The sequence below is a fragment of the Glycine soja genome, chromosome 6, assembly GCF_004193775.1.
Source record: "Glycine soja cultivar W05 chromosome 6, ASM419377v2, whole genome shotgun sequence".
Classification (NCBI taxonomy): Eukaryota; Viridiplantae; Streptophyta; class Magnoliopsida; order Fabales; family Fabaceae; genus Glycine; species Glycine soja.
In genome coordinates this window covers 8,011,545-8,030,074 of record NC_041007.1, presented here as the reverse complement: position 1 = coordinate 8,030,074, position 18,530 = coordinate 8,011,545, and the positions used below count along the sequence as shown (strand labels likewise).

Genomic DNA, 18,530 nt, shown 5'->3' with positions numbered 1-18,530 from the left:
TATATGATGTGTTACTTGTTGATGTGATCATATTATTAGTGTAATTTTTTTATTATTAGTCGCATCATCTTTTTTTCTTGTTTAAGAAAATGGTGGGAGTAACTAAAAAATAAAATGTGTGGAAAATTTAGGAAAGAAAACAAAATAAAATTAAAGATAATGACCAAAAATAACAAAATTGGTTTAATTACAATGAAAAAACATATTTAAATTTAAATTAATTAAATATTCATTTTATTACCAAAGTATAATTTAATATCATTTTTATGTTCTACTTTGAGCTTGAATGTTATGCATTGAAGCATAAAAACTATAACTGAACCAATTATTGATGATTATTTTTATATTGTTTATCTTAGCATTTTTAATAAGAATTACCAAAAAGATAAATCGTAAAAAGTTTGTTTTTCATATGATAGAATTTTTTAGTGTAAAGAAAATGTATTGGATTATAATTTTTAAAAATCATTTTAGTATAAAAAAGTATTGTGAATTTTACGAATTATATAAGAATATTTTTTTTTTGTTCTAAGTTGGAGATCATGGGTGTTAGAGACTAATATGACTCATGATGCATGACTATCGGTGGTTCAAGAAAATTTTGTAAACAATAAAAATTGAATAAAGATTCTTCGACTAAATCAATCATTTTCACTCATCTGAAACTCAGCGAGACCTTATTCCAATCCTTTGGGTTTAAGAATATTATAACTTATCAAATTATTTTACAATAATAATTTGAATTTTAATAGATTTATATCATAAAAATTTAAAAAATTTAAAATGATTTTATAGATTTATAAGATTTATAAAAATTCAGTAAGAGAATTACTGAATTATGGAAAGATGAAATATATTAACATATGAGACAAACATTAAAATTGAAATATATAATATATATTTTTTTATGCATGTTCTTTTTAAATGCAGATGTTGCTGACAACTGATCTCATTTTCTCCATGTAGTAATTGAAATTTTATAATAATATAAGTTATGTAATATATTTATTATATAATAAATTTTGGACATACATTTTTTCATTCCTCACATTAGGAATTAGGAAGGGATCTCAAAAAAAGTAAACGTAGTAAGTTTGGTTAAAATTTCAAAAATATTTTATTTAAATAAACTGATACAAAACTAAAAACAACAAATCAATCAATATTTTCTCAAGTTTTGTTTGGAAAAGGAAAATTATTGTGGCACTTTATAATATTTTATTCTCGATATATATCCTCTAAGTTTTAAAAATTTAAAAATAAAAATTATTTTCAAAAAATAAAAATAAAATATAAACACTCAACCCTGTGACACCTTAAATTTTCTATTAGAAATTAATTAACAGTAAGCCAAAATGTAAAATTTATAGATAATTTCAAACTACACTTTAATTTAATGAAAAAATATTATCGGAAGTAGACACTCTCAAACATAATTTTCTATTAAATTTATAAAAAAAATTAGTGAAATATTTTTTTAATTATCATGACTTTACCAATAATTCCATTAATGACATTTTTTTCCTCAATCCATCACCTGTCCCCGGTATCACTAATAGCAACAAAGTATTCCCGTGAGATATGATTACATTGATGAGTGACAGAGAGAATCCACTGCCACGTTCTCGTCTCTATTCCCAAATTAGCATTCACGTGTCAGCCATGAATTTCGCATTGCTTGCTTCCATGCTTCTCTATTAAAAATAAGCTCAATCTCATTCGTTCACATCATCACCTCAACACTCCAATCTTGCATATCCTTTGCTTTCACAATGCTCCATCAGTTCACACTCTTCGCTCCGATTTTTTCCGGCGGAAACAACGCCGGCCGTTGCTCGTTTGCCGGAAATTCGTCCGTCCGTGACGTGAGGTACTTCACTTCCAAATTTGCATCCACTGGTTGTAATTCGCAAGCATATTAGGTTATTAGCAAACGCAAGTGGTTTCTAGAATTTACATTTGGTTTTATTATTAGGTCGTTGAGGTTTATGAAGCAAGCATCGGGAAGACAATCGAACAATGAACATGGTGTTTTTAGCGAGGTACATAACGTAATCAAAATGCATTCAACTATTCAAGTACTTCGAGTGGTTTCTCATAGCTATTGTAAAATTTGATTGAAAATTTTGGCATAGTTTAGACAATGGATCGTGCCAAGCATAGGGCAACTACTGCTTATGGTGGTCGTGCTCAAGAAGGTGTTCTCGAGGTATTTATGTCATTTATGTTATGTGCGTCACTGGCCTTAAGATGAAAACTCTGGTTCTATTATCCAAAAAAAAAAAAAACTGTGGTTCTCACAATAACAGAGAGCATGATTGTAGAATGACTGGAATTGGTAATGCAACTCAAAATTTAATGTACATCTGTGATATAAAAAAAGAGCAAGGTTCACGGATATGAAACCTTTTTGAATTTTGATGTTAGTCTCATTACTTCTAGAATGACCTTTAAAGTTCAAAATTTAATCTTAAAAGCAAATAGTGGGATGAAATCGATGCAATTGAATGTCATTATCTTTCAATCTTGCTGCAAATTTTCATCGACTTTTTTGACATAACTATGTGCTGCAATATTCTTGCTTATCTTTACACCTATTGCTCTTCAACTACATTAAGTGCCCCATCCCATATCTGCTGTTGAAGAGTATCAATCTATCAAATACTTTAACCTATCCATCTTGTAATGTCTTATTGTTTGCAATTCCAGGAAGAATCCTCCAAGGTGATAGAGAGCAGACCATCATGGAAAGCTTTTCCAGGCCAGTCATTTCCATTGGGGGTATCAGAAGTTGACAGTGGCATCAATTTTGCTATTTTTTCACAAAATGCAACTGCTGTCACACTTTGTTTAGTCCTTCCTGAGAGGTAAATTTAGATATTCTTTATGCAATATTATATTAGTTCAAACTTTAAAATATTTCATGGAATTAAAAGATGTATATATTTGAAAGATGTATTTTGTTTAATTTGATTTTAGCCACATGTAAGCATTATTGCCATGAGTCTTTAGTTTCTAACATTGTTATATTAATTGGATTTCTTTTGGCAGGGCCTCATGGCACTGGTGCAACTTAAATAAATACTAAAAAACTTAGGATATTATTCATGCTAGGAAAGTGTAACTGTGTAATTACATTATCAGTTTTTATTGTAGCTTTGGTTTAGGGGCATTAAGGTTATATATTTACAATAACCATTAATTGGCCCTCACTTATTAACTTAGGCTTTTATTTAGTATGATTAACAAAATGGCCTACAATTCAATCTTTCTTGTTCTCAGTCAAATTAAAGCTTTATCCCCCCCATGTTGTGTAAGTCAAAATTTGCAGGATTTTCTCTGTCATTCAAGGTCCAGATGAAATTTTGAAGAGGCTGCAGACTGCTACATTTTTCTAATGTTCCATACGTTGTAATGCATACTTCAGTCTTCATACATCATACCTTCTGGTCATTTTTAAGACCAATATATCTTTTGCATCCAATATAGCTACAATTAATTGGAGTTCTCTTCTGTGGCTTGACTATATGTCTTGATAAGAATCATATGTTCTTGACTGCAATATTGCCGGAATAATCCAGCCATTAAACATTATGCTTTGATTCTAGTTTTTTTAAGTCAATATAACCATAAAAAAATATCGGTTTCCTTTTTGTTTTGCACACTTATTTTGTTATAATGTATTTTAGGGGAAGCATTGACGCATTGGATGGTGGCATGATAGAAATGGTTTTGGATCCTGATTTGAACAAAACTGGGGACATTTGGCACATATGTATTGAGGTATCTTCTATTAGATTGCCTAGACTTTGGCCTTGCCTTGGTCTTTCAGTTGAAATTGTTGTTATAGGGTCTGTATCAGCTTTAAAATACAACACCTGCACAATAACCTGAGTAGCTTTCCAAATTGTTTAAATAAATAACATTTTTCTGAGTATTTGAGCGTAAAACTTGCTTACATCTATGCAATATCTTCCAGCTTGTTAATCATGTGTCAGAAATATCTCATTGAGCAGACTAGTTAGTTCGTGTTTCTTTTATTTTTTGGGGGTGGGAGAATAACTTTTCTTTTTCAAAAGCTTCTAGAAATTTAAGAAATAAAGCATGTTGCCTATAAATAAGAAGATGGGTTGAGAGAGATTTATCTTGTCTCTTGGAAAGGATTGGACTCTTAGAGTAGGGAGAGGTCAGGGTCTCCTGAATACCCCTAGTACTACTGTAATTTATCTCCAGCTCTATTACCAAAGAGTTGTACACTGGCACTGAAGATAATACACATTTCTATCACTTCATCTACTTTCTTCATTTTCTTCTCTGTCAAGACCCAGTTCTATCAGAAATCAACTAAAAGAAGCTCTCCCTCCCCCCCTAGAATAGCTTATCTAAACACGGTCTTAGTAGTAGCTTTTAAGTATTTTTTTTTCTTCAATTTTCAATGTGTAGGATCTTCCACGAAGCAATGTTCTGTATGGATATCGCATAGATGGACCTCGAGACTGGGGTAAGGGGCATCGATTTGATTGCAGCATTGTGCTTGTCGATCCTTATGCGAAACTAGTTGAAGGTCGAAGATATTTCGGGGATATTAGCATGAAGTTGTCTAAGTTTCTTGGCACATATGATTTTGACAGCTTGCCTTTTGACTGGGGAGAAAATTACAAGCTTCCAAATATTTCTGAGGTATTTTTCCTGCACAATTGGCTGTTATAAGTGATATTTATTACGATATTTTTCCTAGATCAAGGCTTCTTACAAGCTGATTTGTGTTATGTCTATGGCTAGATCCTGCCTTTGCTTTGTATGCTATTACACCTGATGTCTAGTCTTCATTTGACTGAGAATATGTTTCTGGCTGAATGAAGTCTAATGTATGCTCTTCCATTTTCATCATTTTTGTGGCTGCTAATACAGAAAGATCTTGTTATATATGAGATGAATGTCCGTGCATTTACAAGTGATGAATCTAGTGGTTTGGATAGCAACATTCGTGGCAGCTACCTCGGTATGATTGAAAAGGTAATGTTTGTGTTATGATTAAGACAAATATGATGCATCACTTTGATTCATGAGTACAAATTTCTAAAAGTTACATTTCCTTGTGTTTATGAAATGGATTGAAGAAAGTTTTCCTTTGAGTCCAACAGCAGTTCAACCATTAAAATATAGGCAAATGAGAAAAAGATGTTATATTGACAAGGATGGGCATTTGAATATCGGAATGATGCTAATTTCCTAATGTACTGTTGAAGTTCTGTAGCAGTTTCAAACCCTTGATGGAATAACATATTGACTTTTTACAAAAGTAATGGAAGGTATCTCCTTCCCCCACCACTAGAAGGGAACTGATTTCGATGAGTTTCAGTTAGTAAGGAAGTTTCAGTCTCTGGAATCGTGCTTTGGCAGGGATATATAGCTCTCAAATCTGAAGGATAGGAACAGGATAGATTTTCCAAAGAGAGTTATATTGGGCTTATCGAATCTTTCTTTGATATCTCATAACAATACATGACATTGACACAACAAATTTTAATACACTGTGTATGCGAAATATATGCATGTTAAAAATGGCTGGGATCCTAGAGTGGTTTTAAACCTTCTATAGAAGATGAGAAAAAGTCATTTTCTTCATGTTGCGCTCAGAATTGTGATGAGACTCATAGTCACAGCTAGCAAATTTCAGTCTGTTGGGTGGCACATGTTATTTTTGTGTTCAATTTGTTCTATGGTAAATGCAAAGTTCATAAATGTAGTAGTTCTTAGATACTGTGTTACTGCCATATGTTTAAAAGAAGCTTTGTATGTTCTTGTTAGTTACTTGGAAATGATATTCTTGCAGCAATCTTGTTAGATACACAAAATTATGTTACCATTTGGTATCACAGAAAAGGAGGTTGTATGCAATTCTTTAGTGGCTACACACCGTCTTCAATTTTATGAAATATAGCTGTTTATTTATTACTATCTGCTTCATACTTACTATTTATTGTCTTTATTTAAACTTATTTTGTTGCTTGCCTATTAGATTCCACACCTTCTAGAGCTTGGTATCAATGCAGTAGAGTTGCTGCCTGTCTTTGAGTTTGATGAGTTAGAATTCCAGAGGCGTCCAAATCCCAGAGATCACATGGTAAACTAGAAAAGTATTATGCTTTGTTTTTTGTGTCAAGGTTTCTTATTGAAGCTCTTCCTTATGTACTGTGTATTCCCCAATAAATAAATAAATAAAAGTAAAGGGGTTCTGTCTTGCTGTTTACACATGAACTCTGAAGAAACTTAGTGCATGATAACTGAATACATATGGGAAGCACAACAAGGAATTTTGTTTTCAGAGTTAATGTGCAAATCTTAAAACACCAAGTACAGTTGTGATATGTATTTTTCTTTGATGATTGAATTGAAGAGATCAGAGTATATATAACTTTAGTTTACTAAGTGGCATTATATGACACTGATGGTTGTATTTTTTTTTCCAAGATTAATACATGGGGTTATTCGACAATAAATTTCTTTGCTCCTATGAGTCGCTATGCTAGTGCTGGTGGAGGATCAGTTAATGCTTCCCGAGAGTTCAAGCAAATGGTTAAATCCTTACATTCTGCTGGTATAGAGGTAGTAATGTTAATATTTCCCTAGTGTAACTTTGGAGTGGAAGTATGCTTTACATTATAATTTCCTGGTTCTGTCTTATTTTATATTATCTAAAGTCTTATTTATATACCTCTTGGTTCTTTCCATAAATCTTATCCATATGCAGGTTATTTTGGATGTTGTCTACAATCATACTAATGAGGCTGATGATGCCTTTCCTTACACTACTTCATTTCGTGGCATAGATAATAAGGTAATTTCAATAATGCCAACTTTCTCTCATATCACGATTCTACAACAACAACAACAACGCCTTATTCCACTAGGTGGGGTCGGCTACATGGATTAACTTCCGCCATAATGTTCTATCAAGTACCATACTTCTATCCAAACCATTAATTTCGAGATCCTTTTTGATAACCTCTCTTATAGTCTTTTTGGGTCTTCCTCTGCCTCGAATTGTTTGTCTTCTCTCCATCTGGTCTACTCTCCTCACTACAGAGTCTACCGGTCTTCTCTCTACATGCCCAAACCACCTAAGTCTATTTTCCACCATCTTCTCTACAATAGGCGCTACTCCAACCCTCTCTCTAATAGCTTCATTTCTAATTTTATCCTGTCGAGTCTTACCACACATCCACCGCAACATCCTCATCTTCGCTACACCTACTTTATTCTCATGTTGGCTCTTGACCGCCCAACATTCTGTTCCGTACAAAATCGCCGGTCTTACCGCAGTCCGATAAAATTTTCCCTTTAGCTTGATCGGTACCTTTGCATCACATAACACCCCCGATGCTTTTCTCCATTTCATCCATCCTGCTTGAATGCGATGATTCACATCCCCTTCAATTTCCCCATCATCCTGTATTACAGACCCAAGATATTTAAACCGTGTGACTTGAGGGATAATATGGTCTCCTATTTTCACCTCTGAGTTAGAAACCCTCCTTCTTTTGTTGAACTTACATTCCATATACTCCGATTTGCTTCTGCTTAGGCGAAAGCCATGTGTTTCTAGAGCTCGTCTCCAAGTTTCCAACCTCTCATTCAACTCCTCCCTCGACTCTCCAAGGAGGACTATGTCATCTGCAAAAAGCATGCATCTCGGCGCTATCTCTTGGATTTGTTCTGTGAGGACATCCAGAATTAAGGTAAAAAGGTAGGGGCTAAGGGTTGACCCTTGATGTAAACCAATTGTGATGGGAAAATCGTCTGACTCTCCACCCTGTGTCCTAACACTAGTCGATACCCTATCATACATATCTTGGATAGCTCGAATATATGCAACCCTAACCCCTTTCTTCTCTAGAGCTTTCCACAAAATCTCTCTAGGCACTCTATCATACGCTTTCTCCAAGTCAATAAAAATCAAGTGCAAGTCTTGTTGGGCCATGCGATATTGCTCCATCACCCGCCGTAATAAATAAATCGCTTCCATGGTCGACCTTCCCGGCATGAAACCAAATTGATTCTCAGTAACTTGAGTCTCCTTTCTTAAAAAAAATTCCTAGTGAGTTTCTCTCTCAAGTTGTTCACCTGTCATTGGAATTTTGGAAACACTATATTTAGCTTTGGGTTCATCTATCCACTAACAATTTTTTCTGTGATGTTAGTTATATAGAATGTTGAAAAATGAGTTGCTTTTTCTTTACGAAAACTTTCTTCATTTCTACAGGTTTATTACATGCTGGACAATAATGGGCAATTGCTGAACTTCTCTGGCTGTGGTAATTTGATATTTTGGGTCTAACCATTGAGATTCTATCCTTGCAGCTTTATTCTTATAAATTTACAACTGCATTCACCTATCGTTAAGTTATACTATTGAACATATTTGTTTAATTTTGTGGGTTTTCTATATTAATGATACTGTATATACATGTGATGACACTTGCTCTCCCTCTGGGTAGAAAATCAGCCAACCATAAATTTAAAGAACTTTTTTTGCAAACAAAACAAGCACCATTCATATGATATTGTACATTGGTGTAACATGGACAAGTAGGCAACAAAAATAGTTGCCAGTAGGAACAACAAAAGCACATGAATAGCCAGACAGCTGTAATAGATAGCATGTATGTTGTCCATGAGGCTGGTTCCAGTCCAAGTTACCTAAATCCAAGTTTTCTTCAGGCCCTTGCTAAGGGTCAGGCTTGGGACTAAGGCTGTGAATAGTCCAGGAATAAACCCTTACAAATTGCACTTTATGTACAAGGGAAAATTTGAAGAAATTTGGTGCGAATTGCAACTGAGGACTTTTTTTAAAAGAAAAAACAGAGCAAAAGAACTAATGCATTTCAAAGTAATTATTTTTTTTTTAGACAAGGGTGTTTTCATCCTAAACCCTAGTACTCACATTTTTATTGTGTCTACTCTTACAGAAATAACTATGTTGTGAGAAAATTGACACGAGGAACAAAGGCTAAGAAAAAATGAAGAGAACAGAGATCATAAATATTTACAAAGTTGTGTAAATATAGTAATGGGTTAGGCTTTTGGGTTAGCCTATGTCAAGCCTACGCTTGCTATAAAATGGTCTAGGCCCAATGTTTGGCTTGGACTGAAGTGTGTTAAACCCAAAGCTAGGCATGTCTGGCCAAGCCTGCTAAGCATGCATGTCGCCAAACTCCAGAATCCACATTTGTAATGGAAAGAAATCAACATGAAACGAACGACAATTTCACCAAATTGTTGGACTACTTTTGTTAATGTTCAAAGTGTCAGGATGTATCTTCACTTCCACTGAGAGTCAAGAGACCTGAAGCTATGTAGTATTTGTTTCCTTGTTACCTTTCAATGGAACCTTGTGCAACACAAGGGTACTCTTAATTTTCATGAACAACTTGCAAACTATTTCTTAATTTTCACAACACACAGTAGCTGCTCATTATGTGGAGCTGTGCTTTTTTGTCTCTGAGAAGTGAGAACATTTAATATGCAAAACTTCATATCTGTGACTATTTTGAAAATTAAGAGATATCAAATTATCAATATTTAAAGTCTTCTCACTGGGAGTGAATGTTTATCCGCAGGAAATACATTGAATTGTAATCATCCTGTGGTCATGGAGCTAATTCTTGACAGCCTAAGACACTGGTATGGACTACTTATATAAAATGTTAATTTTATGATTCTGAATTTGTATATGCCTTGATATATCTCGATTTATTTCATAAAAAATTGAATTCATTGAATACCAGCTTCTCCTTGTTCATTTGTATCTCATAGAATTAATATACCATAATTTATAGTTTTCTGGTTTCTTAAACTGATACATGTTCATGAAGCTCTCCATATTATCTAGATTTCTGTATGTTCTCCCCCTTTTTCTGTGATTCTTTTATATTCAGTAATCAATAAATGCTGGCTTGTTTGCAATCTGCATGAGGGTTTGGTAATGTATGACCATTGCTATTAATTTTTTGAAATGAAAGGAATCATCTTTTAGCATTGGAAGTATTAACATTTATAAACTAACTAAGTCATCATTTTCTTTTAAGTTCCTAATTATTGAAGCACTATTGTTATTTTAATAATATTTTTACTTTATTGTAGGGTCACCGAATACCATGTGGATGGATTTCGATTTGATCTTGCAAGTGTCCTGTGTCGAGGAATTGATGGCTCCCCCCTCAATGCACCCCCACTTATTAGGGTAAATAATTAATATGCACAAGCTATATTTAATGAGTTCAGTTGTTATTTTCTAGGACACTTATTGTGCTTGTCAGTTAGTTTAGTTCAGCCATTTGAGATCACAAACAATCCGAAACTACTGCCAGACATGAGTTGGACATTCATGTCAGACATAATGCAACACTCTAAAATTTCTAGACATTTTAGATTTTCGTTGCACTTACTCTATTAGTGTCCATGACTTTTAGCTCTGGACTGATGAAATTAGTTTTACTTTGGGGCTAGTAGAACTAGACCTATATATTGTGTCAAACTGAACAAATCCAAACTGAAAGCACTCGATTTAAGCCTCTGGTTTAATAGGTTTTGGACATATAAAGAAAAGTCCGTACAGCTTTTAGTAGTTTAAAGAAATAAATAAATGAGAATCGAAATTTTATCATAGGATGTTAATAAAACTAGACCTGTATATTGTGTTGGACTGAACAAATCCAAACTATAAACATTCAATTTAAGTCTCTAGTTTAGTGGGCTTAAGACATCTAGAGTTCCTACAGCTTTCAGTAGTCTAAATAAATAAATGAGAGTCCAAATTTTATCACAGGTTGTTAATAACATTCCAAGCATTCGTTACAGGGAGAGCTTGAGCAACTTAAGTATCTGCAAATTTGCAGCTTTACCTATTCACAATGGTACTGGGATTGGGGTGGTGGAAGCACACAGAGTGTTAGCTAAACAGATGGATAAATAGTGGTGGCATTAAGATGAAAATTTGATCAAACAGGCAGCAAGTAAAATTATATAAAGTTGTGAAAGGAATTGTTTGGCCAAATTGGCACACAGAAGGGCAAATTTCCCCCTATGCAAAATAGAGAAAGAAACTGATTTCAATTACACATGAGCTGAAAGCCTGAAACCAATTAAAGGATTTGAAAACAAGCCTGTCATACAAAAGTGATACAGGAAGAAAATGCTAAATGAAAAATCTGGCTTTTTGCTCCTTTCAGAAACATTAATCGGCTAAAAGTGCAGAATTTCAGGGCACATTTTCTTCTTATAACCCTCCAAACCTTGAAGACCTTCGCATCAGATGGAAATTCAAGGCTATCCTAGTTAGAAATTGCAAGCCAAAAGGAGCTAAGCAACTCAATGAAAATTTAGAGTCAATTAGAACCTGAATTTGAGTTTATTCGGTTTTTGATCACTTTTGGTTGATTTGGTTTTATCTAAGTTGATTAGTTTTAAACACACCTACAATTTATAGATTTGAAGACAACAATGAGTAGTAGTTTTCTCCCTCATCTAGAAAATTGAGAATTTATAAATTTTAATGTTTTAGTCAACTAATTTTTATGTTCTTTTGCAGGCTATTGCTAAAGATGCAGTATTATCAAGATGTAAAATTATTGCAGAGCCTTGGGATTGTGGAGGTCTCTATCTTGTTGGGAGTTTTCCTAATTGGGATCGGTAATATTTTTGTTGTTAATGTTTCTTATTTTTTTAGTGAATATTTATTTTATGAATAATATTGAACCCTAGCGTAGCAGTAAAGTTGCACCTTGGTGACCAGTTGGTCATGTTGACTAGCCTTCAGCCTGGTCAAAAGCAAACAATTTCACCAATGCAGGCTTCATGATCTTTGTGATTTTGATAGTGTATAGGTTACTAGTTTAATTTTTTTATTCAGTGGCTTGCTATCATGATATTTGTAATTATTTTTTTTTTGTGGTTGCGACCTTCATCACTGGCAACTTTGCAGTGATTATGTATGAAAGCGCACCACAAATTGTATAACATAAAAATCATCACAAAAGTTACTATAATTCTGTCATTAAATTACTTAAGGTTGTGGCATTGTTTTTAGCTCCTCTGCATGGAATGGTCACTCCAATGGAATGTGATCTATGTTTTTGCCAATGGTCAACATCTGAACTGCACCGATATGATTTTATTTTTAATGCCGATAAGATGATTTCAAGGGAATTATCTCCGCACAAGTACTGGAAATTAGTTCTTCCGTGGAGAAGTTAATCTATTTTTAAAATTGAAAGCCTGTTTTCTTCATTAATGGTTTGTGTTTGATGTAGGTGGGCTGAATGGAATGGGAAATATCGTGATGATGTACGGAAATTTATTAAGGTAATTCTAAGAGACTAATAGTAACAAGATACATAACTTAAATTGATCATTTGATCCAGATTGTCTGACCTCTCTTTTGGTTTGTTAGGTACTATAATTTGCATAAGGTTGCTGGCATCTAGAAAAAGGAAATAGAAATCATTAATCAACTGTTTCCTATCAATATTATGTTTGGGGAGTAAGAAATTCAGCTAGAAAAACTGACAGGCCATGTAATATGCTATGATTTGATTTGTGACTAATTTTGATTTTTTTCCTTCTTTGTTGTTTCCTTTTAAAAAGGTAGCTGACAGGCTAGTAAAAGGAAGTAGAAATAAACTGTCTCTGATCAAAATTATGTTGTTTGGGAAGTAAGAAATTCAGATGGAATAACTGACGGGCTTTGTGATATGCTATGATTTGATCTTTGACTTATTTGATTTTTTCCTTCTTTGTTGTTTCCTTTAAAAACATGTCCTAGGGTGATTCTGGTGTGAAGGGGAGCTTTGCAACTCGTGTAGCTGGGTCTTCTGATCTTTACAGTGTAAGCTGCTTATAGATTTGTATGTTTGTTGACTTTATGTGTTTGATATCGTGTTGAAGACCAATTCTCCCAAAGCGTAAGCTGTGAACTAAGAGGCCTGAGAATGGCTTTATGGTCTAAAAAGTATGAAATTGAACTTTTGGTGGTAGAATATTAGATTAAACTACTGTAAATTATTCTCAAGTCACAGCATTTTATCGTTCACATCAAGCATACATATATAAATATAAAGGTTGAGTTTTCTCACATCTTATCATTCATGCCGTTTTTATGTTGTATCAAGTTAATGTATTGAAATTATTGATCTAAGATATATTGTATCTGATTTTTACCTTAATTTCATGAATTGCTATACTCTGCTATATAAATAATCCTATAATGATTGCCTCCTTCCTTCATTTGTTTGTCTTACAGGTGAACAATCGTAGGCCATATCATGGTATTAACTTTGTTATTGCACATGACGGATTCACCTTGCGTGATCTTGTTTCATACAATTTCAAGGTAGCTCTTCTTAATTCTTTTCTTGAATTTATTGTTCATCAAAACCTAGTATCTTTCTTGGTTCTTGGTTTTGTAGCACAATGAAGCCAATGGGGAAGGTGGAAATGACGGAAGCAATGATAATTTTAGTTGGAATTGTGGTTTGGAAGGTAATTTCCAAATTGCAATGCTTTATTTGCTGTCTACAGTTTAGCTATGCTTGTTTAGCAATGTGGATTTGCTTTTTTTGGGAATGTGGACCTTACATCGTTATATCTATGTTTAACTTACAAAAGTAACCAGCTACAAATACAATTATGACCTTTACCAATGTTTCTTTGTTAGGAAGAGATTGACATTTATTTTCCTTTTACTGAAAACTGTTAATTATCTCTATTTGTTTGTCAGGGGAAACTGATGATGCTAGTGTAAGAGCTTTGCGATCACGGCAAATGAAAAACTTCCATTTGGCATTAATGATATCTCAGGTACATACTTGGATTACATTTTGGCATGCTTCATTTGTTTGTTAACAGAAAATTGTGTTTGGAATCCAAACCCTGTCTTTTCCTGGTTGCATTTATCGAATTTTGGCTAATTTGTCTTTGCAGCATTATTTTGGGTTAATATGCAAATTATCTTCAACTTTGGCTCTTTAACAAATAACCCCATATGGTTTCAATTTGGCAATTAAGGTGTTGAAAATTTCAAGTTTCAACCGATGACAAAGGAATATTTGAGTTTCTTGGTTGGTCAATATTTATGAGTTTCTTGGGAATGAAAGAGTAAGTGGTATTTTTACCAAAAACTTTAGTCATTTGCTTTATTAAATGATCTAAAAAAGGGTAACGTAGTATTTTTACCGCAATAAAATAAAATGAGAAATGCTAGAAATATACTCTTTTGAATGCACTCCCTCATATTGGTTGAAATTTATGGGAAATCACAAACTTTTGTGGGTCCCATATCCTATTTAATGAATCTCTCTCCTGATTTTGTGTTTTTCAATGGATTTTTTAACTAACGAGTGAGAGTGTGTTTGAAGGAGTGTGTTCCTAGCACCTCAAATAAAATTAACTGGGGAAAGTTAGAATTCCACCTCCTCCATGAGAACAATTTTAATGGAAAACATAGCTAAAAGGCATTATTGGGAAACATTGTTTCCTGGGAATGTTATTTTTTAAAAAGTAAACCAAACATTGGAAACAAAGTATCCCAACTTCAGATTCCTTGGAAACTAAAAAAACTTCTTGTACCAAACGCTCCCTTAATGGTTGGTAGTTGCTACTGGCTATATATTGAAAGTGCCATAATTGACAAATTTAAAGTTAAAACCACGGCTATGTGCAAGGGTCAAACTTGATTGGGGAGTATTTGCATATTAGCATTTTTAATATAACTATACACACAGTTTAGATGTTTATACTGTATTACTCCGTTTTCTCGATTAATTTTCCTTTTTAAAGAAAACTTGAAGCACAAATATATGATTTTCATTTTTTTTGTGCTATGCTATCACTGAAACCATAATGATTTTAAATTTTGTAATGAATGACCAGGGTACACCAATGATGCTAATGGGGGATGAATATGGCCATACTCGCAATGGAAATAACAATAGTTATGGGCATGATACTGCCATTAATAATTTTTTGTGGGATCAGGCAAGTTTGTAACATCCCTTTTGACCGCTTCCTACTAGAGACTATTTCTTAATGCATTATCTTTCTGCTAAATAGTTGGATGCACGGAAGAGTGATCACTTCCGGTTTTTCTCAAACATGATAAAGTACAGGCATGCACATGAAGTATTCAATCATGAAAGTTTTCTCAGCAAGGTAATATTTTTTGCTTCACATTTTAATAAATAATATAATATGGTAAACATCGCTATATTTTTATTAAAACAGACATACACAGATACACTGCCATTTATGCTTATGCAACAGTTTTTACTTTGCAGAACGACATAACATGGCATGAAGACAATTGGGACAATCATGACAGCAAATTTCTTGCATTCACGTAAGAATATATGCATATGTTTATTTGAGAATTGAGATAGAAAAGCCATATTGTATTTTCAGTAATTCTTTCACACAACGGGGCTCCTCAAGAACCTAATCACTACATGGGGATATCATCTTGGTCTTGGAATATAATTTATGCATAATGTGCAATGCTTAATACGATGGAAAAACGGAGTTTTTCTTGATTTTTTTTCCTCTGCTTTTAAAACATTCTTATTAGTGAATATTTATTGCTCATTATCGGAGTTAACTGAGACTGACTTGCTTTCCCCTTTGTGCTTGTGTTTGTGCATGTGCACGCAGGCTTCATGACAAGAGCGGGGGAGATATCTATTTGGCATTTAATGCTCACGATTACTTTGTCAAAGTTCTGCTGCCGGCACCTCCAAAAAAGAGAAACTGGTTTCGTGTGGTAAGTTTTTCCTTTTCGCTCGGGGCATTTCCAAAAATAACTTCTTTCAACTTGCATACATAATTACAATGCTTAGACATAGAGCACTATTTATACCCATTAAGAGTTGAGGAGCAAACTTGGTTCCCAGGGGAAGACAAAGGTTTGGGCACCGTTTGGGAGTAGGGTCTAACCATAGTATTTCATGTCCGAAGGGGATTAGCTTTACATCCAAAGGGATACCTTGTATATCAAACAAAGAAAAAGTATTTTGTTTTTTACATGAGAATAAACCATAAATTTGGTTCTTGAAGTATCACCCTTTTTCCTAAATAATCTTTAAACTAATGAAATTATATAAGTAGTTCTTAAAGTTTTTTAAAAACTATGCTACATAGTCACTCAAGTATTTAAAAACTCTTAAAATTAAGAATGCTGGACGCGTATGCAGGTGGACACTAATCTCAAATCACCGGATGACTTTGTCCTTGATGGTGTCCCTAACGTAGGAAACACGTACAATATAGCTCCATACTCCTCCATTCTTCTTGAGGCGAAGTTTTGATTGCAGAAGCTGTTGTATAAAAACGAAAAAGAGAAAAGCACTAGAAGACGTGTATGCATATATACAAAACAAAAGATAACTGCATCTGCATGGGAAGTGTAGTTCAGCTAGGTCAAGGGGAACAAAAGCGGAAGAGGAAAAATCTAAAATCTTATCGTTTCCAGAATGGAGCATGGCATGGAGTTGGGTTACAAGGTACTTGAGACCGGTCTTATGAATTTGGTTAATCATCACCACTTTATCTATACATATATTGTAAATTTGATCTGAGTGTAATAAATGCCATTATCTATGTATATTCAAATGGTATTGTTTACTTTGTAAATTTGGCTTGACTGGAATAAATGTTATTAATTTATATTGAATCGTCTAAATTTAATTCTTTTGAGTAAATTGAATCAATATATTTATTCTTCTTTTAACATGACAACAAAATTCCATAATTAATTAATGGTAAAATCTAATACTAGATAAATGCTTTCTTCTTTTTTCATTGGTTGTCTTGATGTACTCAATAGAAAAAATTTCAAAGTTTTAAGAGTATTTATTTTTTATAGTAACAGTATAAAATGAGGGTTCTTTACCTTATTAGTTGTGGATAAGAAATTGAGGATTAGTTAAAATGTGTATGACACGTTGGTTTCTTATGTAAAGAATTTATTTATATTGCTATAATTTAATTAGACGACAAATCTATCAAAAAAAAATGTTAAAGACATTTAAAAAATGAAGTTGCTTAGTTGTTCAGTAACAATAATACCCTTTGATGGCAGAAAAAGAAGTTAATCCGTTTATTTCAAAGTTAGATTAATTATCTAATATTAGCTTAATTTATAAATTATAAATAAATATAAAAATTTCCTTTTAACTAAAAATATGAAAAGAAAAAAAAATGTCGATGGTAAGTTTCAAGTCATCTCTGTCTCGTTTTATTAAATATTAGAATAATGGAACCATTGTAGATTTATAAAACTGTAGAGTGGCATTTCTGGGAATTCACGAAATTCGACCGTTGGTTGCACAAATTCAAAAAAAACATACCGTTATATACAACTATTCCTCTCTCAGACCCTGAATCGAACCCTTCTCGCTCTCTCTCTCTCTCTGCAACGCTCCGAATGGCCAACAACACCGAAGAACAACAACACAACTCAATTCGATCATCGATCATGGAGTGGAAGCAGATGCACCCACTCCACCAAATCGCGGAAACCCCCACCCACAAGCTCCTCCTGAAGCAGTGGCTCAAAGAAGAAGAACTCATCAACAACCGCATAGCGTTAAAAGAGACCCAAATAGATTCAACCCGCAAAGAGATCACCACACTCTACATCTTCTTCTTCCTCTTCCACTCCACAACCCTCATGCTCCTCTTCAACTCCTCATCATCTTCATCTTGTCATAGATCATGGGTCCCATCACTCTGCTCTCTGTTGTTCTCGCTGGGCCTCATATGGGCCTTGCGGTACAAGAGCGACGTGGAGGCCCACGTGGAGAAGATGCTGCAGCGGGAGAAGGAGGACAAAGGGTTGCTGGGGAGGTGCGTGGAGGAGTTGAAGAAGAAAGGGTTGGAATTTGATTTGTTGAAGGAGGTTGATGCATTGAGGAGGGCCAAGAGTTTGAGGGTGGAGAACAAAGAGGTTCGGAAATGGTCCTCCAGGGACCTTGTTTCTTTGTTCTTCTTCTCTATGGCTTGCTTCTCTCTTGCTCTCACACGAGTCATCTTGTGCACTTAGATAGGATTTGGGATCGGTATAAATATGTACTTAACTTGTTACTATTTGTTTGGTTTTGGGCTGAGATTTTTGCTATGTATCAATTATTAATATTTATTGTTGCAAGGGAGGAGGGGGGCAGGTGCAGAATGTACTGTTCTGCTTTTAATTATGCAATTTGAGAATACTAAGATGAACTTTTGGAATAAAAGTTATAATTCTGTTTCGATTTTGAGCGTGGTTGCAGGAGATGGAAGGTGGAAACAAGATGTGAATCATGTGTTCTATTTTTTCTTATTGCAAATTGATGCAAATGAATTTGAGATTTTGGTGTTAGTATGTTATCATTGCTAGGGTGGCAGGTGAAGAATGCTGCTAGCATTTCTCTAATCATAGGTTCCTTTTTCAAAATCTTTATCTTCTGATTTAGTCATTTAGAAACCGGATCTTGCCAGGT

The 18,530-nt window shown here is 34.0% G+C and overlaps 2 protein-coding genes across 2 annotated transcripts; both read left to right on the top strand.

Moving 5' to 3' along the window:
- Positions 1–1,561: 1,561 nt before the first annotated feature.
- On the top strand, positions 1,562–16,751 carry LOC114415294 (isoamylase 3, chloroplastic-like). Its single transcript, XM_028379911.1, has 24 exons — positions 1,562–1,870; positions 1,976–2,042; positions 2,141–2,209; positions 2,710–2,867; positions 3,690–3,783; positions 4,444–4,680; positions 4,912–5,016; positions 6,023–6,127; positions 6,475–6,609; positions 6,755–6,841; positions 8,267–8,318; positions 9,624–9,687; positions 10,147–10,246; positions 11,594–11,694; positions 12,315–12,366; positions 12,827–12,889; positions 13,304–13,393; positions 13,470–13,542; positions 13,781–13,860; positions 14,932–15,036; positions 15,112–15,210; positions 15,336–15,397; positions 15,706–15,814; positions 16,245–16,751. The coding sequence occupies exons 1-24, from the start codon at positions 1,773–1,775 to the stop codon at positions 16,356–16,358; spliced, it is 2,319 nt and encodes a 772-aa protein (XP_028235712.1). The 5' UTR covers positions 1,562–1,772; the 3' UTR covers positions 16,359–16,751.
- Positions 16,752–17,414: 663 nt separating this feature from the next.
- LOC114415293 lies at positions 17,415–18,396 on the top strand. Its single transcript, XM_028379910.1, has one exon. It carries the CDS (start codon positions 17,477–17,479, stop codon positions 18,092–18,094), a length of 618 nt encoding a protein of 205 aa, XP_028235711.1. The 5' UTR covers positions 17,415–17,476; the 3' UTR covers positions 18,095–18,396.
- The last annotated feature ends 134 nt before the right edge of the window (positions 18,397–18,530 follow it).